General features: G+C 48.0%; 1 protein-coding gene across 1 annotated transcript in view; it reads right to left on the reverse strand.

The window, feature by feature from the left end:
* Positions 1-4,935, reverse strand: part of PAPPA (pappalysin 1) — a 245,699-nt gene extending 240,764 nt beyond the window's left edge. The window contains exon 1 of the mRNA XM_050759620.1: positions 4,513-4,935. Within this exon, the coding sequence (XP_050615577.1) occupies positions 4,513-4,930 (418 nt within the window). The 5' untranslated portion in view covers positions 4,931-4,935. The remainder of the gene's footprint in view (positions 1-4,512) is intronic.
* Positions 4,936-7,427: the final 2,492 nt, after the last annotated feature.

Consider the following 7,427-nt stretch of genomic DNA (forward strand, 5'->3'; position numbering starts at 1 on the left):
TAGATGGATGAAGTGACTTGACTCAAATCACACAGCATGTAAGAGAAATTCCAGCCTGTCTGTCCGATAATTTGATGTGAAAAGAAAAACAGACCTGCTAGGTCTCATCCAGGGCTTCAGTTGAGATTTATACCCATTTCTCATCCTCTTCAGTCTGTAGGTGTATGGTCAACATACAGAGATGCAGAAAGGAATGGAAATGTTCCACAGAAAGATTAAGGAAGAGCATGTGAATCATTTCTTCTCTCTCCAGAAAGACTGCTGAAAGAGGAAACAAGGACTTGGGTTCACATCTAGGCTCTGTCCACTGAGAACCTGTGGGACTTTAGACCAAGTCATTTCAACTCTCTGAAACTCAGATCCCTCTTTTGTGAAGTACAGGCGATGATACACACTTCTCAGGGTAGTTGTGAGGGCAAAACATGCAGGCACAAGGAAAGGGAGCACCCAGCTAGAGTTGAATTTCTTCATACCTTCAAGTGTTCCCCAGTCCAGAAAGCCAAGACTGAGATCTTTGGAAAATCATGTCTAATAAGAATGAAGTTTGTTGAGCACTTATTACATACCAAGTCCAGTTTTAAGTACCTTCCACATCCAAGTTCTCTTAGCATTTACACCACTCTATGAGATGAGTACTTGTGCCATCATCATTCTGTACATGAGGAAGGTGAATGAAGTCCAGAGAAGTCAACTAGCTTGCTTGCCCAAGGTCACACAGTTAGTTAGGGGCAGAGATTCTACTTACGTAAGCTGGCTACTAAAACTGAGTTCTAACTATTACAATATTCTAGATCCCAGGTAGGACTACAGATATCGGGAGAAAGCCTTGTTAATATATGGACTCCTAGCCATATACTTAAACCCAGCCTTCACTGTTACAGCAATGCTGAAGTGGAGAAAATGTGGGCCCTCTTTTATGAGGGTTGGGTGAATACTAGGAAGCGGGGGCTGCAGAAGGGAAGGAAAAAAAGATTCCTGAGAGTAACCAGCACACTTAATCCAGTCCAACCATTAGAACAAAAGAACAAGGGCCAGCCAGCAGAGGTGCTGGGTGGGATTCAGGTAAATCCTTTTCTCCTCCTGAGCAGGAATTCCGAATCACTAAGGGAAGGGGAGTGGGACAGGGGTGGGAGGAGGGCAGTACTTATCTTATCTAACAGGTCAGGAGAAACTTTAACAAGATTAACTGCTGCTCAAGGCCTCTGCTCGATGGAGCAAATTGAGTCTTTTGTTTTCCTTTTCTTTCGAACTGGAGGGGTGTTGGGGGGGCAGTTGGGGGATGAGGAACTGGGGTCTGGTTCCTCCTGCCTGGTGTGGTACAAAAGCAAAGGGATGTGTCAGAAACAACCCCCCATCCCCTGACTTGAAAGGGAACCCAAATTGCTATGCATGAAGGCTGAAGGCTGTGTGTGGGTGGTGGGTCCGTGTGGGGTGAGAGGTGATGGTGTTTATGAGACACATTCTCTCAGCAGTGCAGGGGGGCAAGGCCTGGAAGTCAGATGCCAGGGATTAAATCCTAGTTCCTGCCGCTGAGGAGCTGTGTCATCTAGCACACGCCCCTCCCCTCTCTGTGTGTCTCTCTCCCCATTCGGCCAAAAGGGAAACTGGCTTGGGTAACCTCTGAGGACCCTTCTCACAGTAGCCTTAAAGGATTCTTCAGTCCTGGAGACCATCCACGGGTGGACCCTCCAGAGAATCCTACACACAGGCACTTTCTAACTTTGGCTTTGTTTTTGCCTGCATAAGCCTTTCCTTTTTTATGTATTAATATATATATTCTTCTCCTTTCCTTTCAGAAAAATAAAAGGCATGTTTTCTGAGCTTCAGAAGCAAACTGCTCCTTCGCTCCTTCCCCCGTCTCTCCGAGCGCCTGTCTGAACTGGTGTCAGTGAAGTTTGAACCGGGGCAGAAATAGCATCCCGGGCGGATCTGGGAGCATAGCCCGCCTACCAGGAGAGGCAAGGCCTGCCTCTGCCAGACGACAGACCCGGTTAACAGCACCGTAAAATTAGACCTTTACGAAACCCAATTGAATCCTGCAGCAAAGAGTGATGTAAGGCAGCCTGGCCTGACAGCAAGACAGCAACTCTCTGCCTGAAATAGCAGCGCGGTCCCTGCTGAGCGATGACTGCTCTCTCAAGATAGGTGACCAGGGATTCCTAGGAAAGTGGCAACGCCCAGCCAGAGAAAGCCAGCAGAGGTCAGGCAGCAAACTGGGCACCTGAGGTCGCAGCGAGAGGGTGAGCCTTAGCACCGGATCCTTGCTGCCCACCTCGATCCTGGCTCTCCCAGCCCAAACTTACATGAAGGAGGGAGCTGAAAAAGTACTTCTGCAAAGAACCTCTGTTTGTTTGCTTTTTAATTCAAGGAGAAGCAGGTTCTTTTTAGTCCAACAGCCTGTACCATGTGGAGGATATGCAGAATGAGTCTTTTCTGGCTCAGAGCCAGGTGTTTACACACCGCCAAATCTGGCTCCAACTCAACTAGGGGAGGGAAAAGAAATCCACCAGAATCCTCAGGAGAAAAGCTCCTGGCTTTCTGGTGCTACACGACAGCAGTGCTTTTTTTTTTTTTTTTCGTTTTGAGAGGAATGTTATTTCCACACATAAAATGGACCAGGCATTTTATACAAGCAATAATAACCTAACGTCCCCCATTCAATTAAAGTATTTTACTGCAACAATCTTTGTGTGAGAGAGTGAATGAGCGCTCAAGAGAATGCGTGTGAAGAGAGGCTGCTTGTCTGAATTATAGACATTTATAAAGCAGTCTTCTGTGGAATCCCAGGTGTTTTATATATATGTGTATATATGTATATACATGTATTTATGTAGACACACTTATATAGCTAAAATGCATTCACTACCCTTTCACTGATGATGCCTGCATAACCCTGTGCTCTCCTCTCTCCGGGGAATGCCTTCCAAATCACTGATACGACAGGTAAAGACTAGGAAAAACCAGACCTACAGATTGAAAAAGAATCACCTCCAAGCAGCAGTCTCTTTGCTTTTTCACATGTTTGGAAAGAGAACTCAACATACTACAGCCCTAAATTATCACCATCGTCATTATTATTAAGGATAACATCTCCTCTGTTCCAAATTAGACCCTCCTCTGGGTAAATAGGGCTTGCGAGTTAAAAGTGAATGAGTTCAGTTTCCTTCTTCTTCCCGGGGAAAAAAAAAAAAAAAAAGGAAAAATAGCAGGCGATGACGTCAGTTGTGGGTTGTTGGGGGGAATCACTGTATCGCTCTCCTTTGATAGCTGGAAAGCGGGGGCTTTGGGAGACGTATTCTTGGGATAGCAGCAGAGTGTGTGTCTCCTAAAGGGGTCTTCATGTCAATTGGATAGTCAGTGCTACATCTGTGAAAGTCCAAGCCATGGAAAGACAGGAAGAAGCAGAATTGCCCGAAGAGCTCAGAGCTTTCCCTTCTAAGAAAGTGTGTGTGTGAGGGGGTGGGATCGCAAAACGCCTTCACACGTTTCCTGGCTGCAGTGAAGGGGGAACCCCTACTCTCACTTTAAGACGTCCCAGGACATGGCAAGATCGTTTGTGCAGAAAGGGAATCTCCCAGACAGAAAAGGCAAAACTTTCCTTCTCTCTTCCAGCGCCGCCCCCACCTCCGCTCCCCAGTTTTATTAAAGGCATTTCCACAGATTCATTTAGAGGGGGAAAAATGGATGCAGAAGCATTTCTAAGGTTTGCAATCCTCGCAAAGTGTCCGGTTTCACTATAGGCTTTGCTGTGGAACAGCGAAAGGGAGAGAGAGGGAGGTTGAGGAGGGAGAACTCAAATTCATTACGGGCTTATAAAGTTCCAAATGAGAAAAGCGCCCCGTTTCGCAGCCGCGTCTGGGGAACGCTGGCGGGGTGTGCATTAGGAAGGTCTCGTCCCAGCCCCGAGTGACAGGCAATGGGCTTTAAAAGCTAGGACATAGGATGGCGGGGAGGGGATGAGGGTGAGTCCCAGAGGCAGGCTTCAATCAGTGAGCAACTTTGGGGCACTTCGAGGACTTCTAAGTCCTGGCGATTACAACAACCTTGCCCTTGTCGGCTTTCGGGGGAATGGGGCCTAATGTAGGGGAGTTACCCCTATTAAAATGTCAAAGAAATCAACGGTCCCCAAGTTTCCTTTCACAAGCATCTCAATTGGGTCATCCTCCCTTTCATCCCAAACGGAGAGAGTGCATCTGACCATTCGGAGCACGGGTTATGTGCCCTAGGCTCTCCGGGACCAGCCCTCACTGGCCGAGGGTCCGCGGGGCCGCCAGGAGGACTCCCCAGGTTCCTCCCAGGGATCGGGCAGTGACGCCTTCCAAGTGTGCCCATTCCACTGATGGGGCAAAGTGAGGCTCTCAGCTCGCCCGGATGTCTCTGCAACGCTCGCGGGGCAGCTACCGCACAGACACGCCCGCAAGCCCCCGACCCGCCCGCCACCAGCGCCCAGACACCCGCGCGCTTCTGGGGCCGCAGGGACGGTGCAGCGCCCGCCGGGGCGCCCTCGCCTACCTGTGATCACTGCCGGAGACCTCTGGCCCCCTTCCGCTCGCAGCCACACTTGCAGCGTGAACGCGTCCCGGGGCAGCTCGAGGTCGGCCCGGAGGCGCAGCTGCTCGCCTCGCCCGCTGAAATAGAGCGCCCGGCTCGGCGGGCTCGGCTCCTCGGCGGCGCCCCTCGCCTCCCGCTGCTGCCGCCGCCGGGGGACGCGCACGGCTTCCCAGGCACCGCCCGGCGGCGGCGGCGGCGGCGGCGGCGAGGCGCGGCGGCCGCGGGCCGCCCGGGTGGCGCAGGTGGCCGGGCCGGCGGCGGGGCGAGGGGATCGGCCGGCCCGCGGGTCTCTCCGGGCCCGGCGGGGACGCTCGGCCAGCCCGCAGCCCAGCGCGGCGCTCAGCAGCCCCAGGTGCAGCACCCAACTCCAGAGCCGCATGTCCGACGGTTCCCCCCGCCCCCCCTTCGCCCCTGCACCGCCGCCCGGAGCTGCCAGCTTTGGGAGCCTCGGCGCCTCGACTTTCTTCGCTTCTTCACCCTTCTTGCGCGAGCCCCCCCTTCCACTTGCTTTTTTCTTTTCTTTCTCGCTTTCCTCCTCAAGGTGTGTGCTCCACTCTCCCCACCTTTGAAAAATACAGCCCAACTCCTCCTGGTTGGCAATTAATTTCTCTCCCCGCTCCTTTATCTGCCTTATTTACCCCCCTAACAGCTGGTTGCCTTCCTCCTTGTTTTATTTCATTTTATTTTATATGATTTCTCTCTCCTAAAAAAAAAGGTCCTCTAAGACTGATCTGCTGAATTCCCTCCCCCCAAAAGATGCTCTAATTTATTTATTTTTTGCGTCCTTTATAACACAAGCCACAGCCCCCTTCTCCCCCCCCAGTCCCCCCTCCCCTCCCTCCTTCTTCTCAAAATGAAAGGAAAGAGGGGGAAAAAATCCCTCAGAAGATGAGTAAACAAGCGTATGCTAATCTGCTCCCCAGCGCTCCACCTTCCCAATTGAATGAGTCCCTGTTAAAACTGCGGGGATCATGACTAATCAATCAGTTTGGAGAGGCCGAGCTACCCAGCTTTCCTTCACTTTGCCGTTTGCCTCCTTTCCTTCGCTCCCGCTTCTCCACCCCCTCCTTTTCTTCTTCCTTTTTTTTTTTTTTTTTTTTTTTTTTAAGAAGACAATCTTAAAGTAACAATTTAATGAAATTCTGTACACACCCCCTTACGGTCCTCCCAGCTTTCTTCATTCCTGCTCAAAACACACATTCCTGTTTTTATTTTGTTTTGCTTGCTTTTTTTCCCTCCCTCACTCCCCCCACTTATTATTATTATTATTATTATTATTATTTCTGGTGGCGGAAGAAAAATCTCTCTCTTCTCTTAGGATCCCCTTTTCACTTTGCCGGTAAACCTCATCCTTTTCTATAGCACATAAAGAGTCTTGAAACTTGATTCTTAGATTTTTAAAAATTCTCTCTCTCTCTCTCTGTCTCTCCCTCCCTCTCTCTCTCCCTCTTTCTCTTTTTCTCAGTCTCCCCCTCACTCTTCTTCCCCCTTCCTCTCTCCTCTCCCTTTACCTCTTTCCTTCTTCTTTTCCCTCTTTTTTTGCTTCCTCTGTCCTTTTCTCTCTCAGAATTTCCTTAAAGTTGTACAATGATGAACCATTCCCCTCTTTTCTGAGCCTGCAGATAAGGCTGACTTCAGCTAACTCAAATGTTTCCAAAGTCCTTATGGAATCATCAGAAGAAAATAGAAGAAAGGCACTGTCCAGGACATCCGCCTTTCAGAAGCTGTAGTCCCAGTGCGACTGGGTCTCTGAATTCCCCCGAATATTCTTTAAAATACTCTATTGGTCATTAGAAATTATTTTAATTTTATAGGAAGAAAATGAGAGAAAAATATTAATTTGCCTAATTTTTTCAACTGAAGCAATTCAGGTCCTCTGAAATTGTTAAAGTCACAGGTAAGGATCTGACTATTTGCTGCTTTGTAGGTCTGTTTTTGAACTGGGACATACGTGTAATATATTTTTTTCTTCTTTTTTCCCCCTCTTTATAGAACTCAAAAGCTCCCCCTTATGGCAAAACAGATCCTCTTTTATTTTGTCCAAGTGTTTAATAAGTCAAAACGTGTTAGCAGTGGTGGATTACAAACTATTAATTACCAATCTATTCCAATAAGGTAGTGATAAAAATATTCTGTGTGAAGTTTGCATGTGAATAGCGTGCTGAAAGCCTGCAATGAAATTAACTCCACTAAATTGTAACTTTCTTCTCCAAGTGCTCTTATCTTCCGAGCTGCTCCAGATCTTTCTTGAGAGCTGGGAACATTGCTACACGCTTCAGGAAGAGAGAAAACCAGGGAGGAAGAATGTTTGTTGGTGAAAGTATGACGATTTGTCGGATGAGCAAATGACTCAGACATCCCCTCTATGAAAGCTGGAATGCGATATATGCAAAGATCATGGAAGCGTTCTGAAAATGGGAGATCTCAGATTCATACCTTCCTAGTTTAGAAAGAAATTGCTCTATAGTCTTAGACTAAGAACGTTTGAACTATGTTTCTGTAGTCATAAAATGAAAATAGCACCATAACCTAAATGTGTTTCCAGAGACTGGCTGGAGGAAAGAAAATCTTGGATGCACAATGTCATGAATAAAGAATTCGCCTAAGCAAATCTTTGACTTTTTGCAACTCCAAGTCATCTGTAAAAGGCTGCCATTGGATAAAAAGAGAGCTATGTTGAACAACATAAATTGTATCATTCAAAATCCCGCTTCCTCTCCAATAGAGGCTGGATCATGACTACTGATTTACTTCAGTTGTGGCAATTAGGCATTTAGAAACTGCATGTCTTCCAGGGGGATTTTTAGTCATTGTATGCAGTAATTTTGAATATTCCTAGACAACTGGGAATTATTCAATTCTCAGACCAGCAGTGG

This window comes from Macaca thibetana, chromosome 15 (genome assembly GCF_024542745.1).
Source record: "Macaca thibetana thibetana isolate TM-01 chromosome 15, ASM2454274v1, whole genome shotgun sequence".
Taxonomy (NCBI): Eukaryota; Metazoa; Chordata; class Mammalia; order Primates; family Cercopithecidae; genus Macaca; species Macaca thibetana.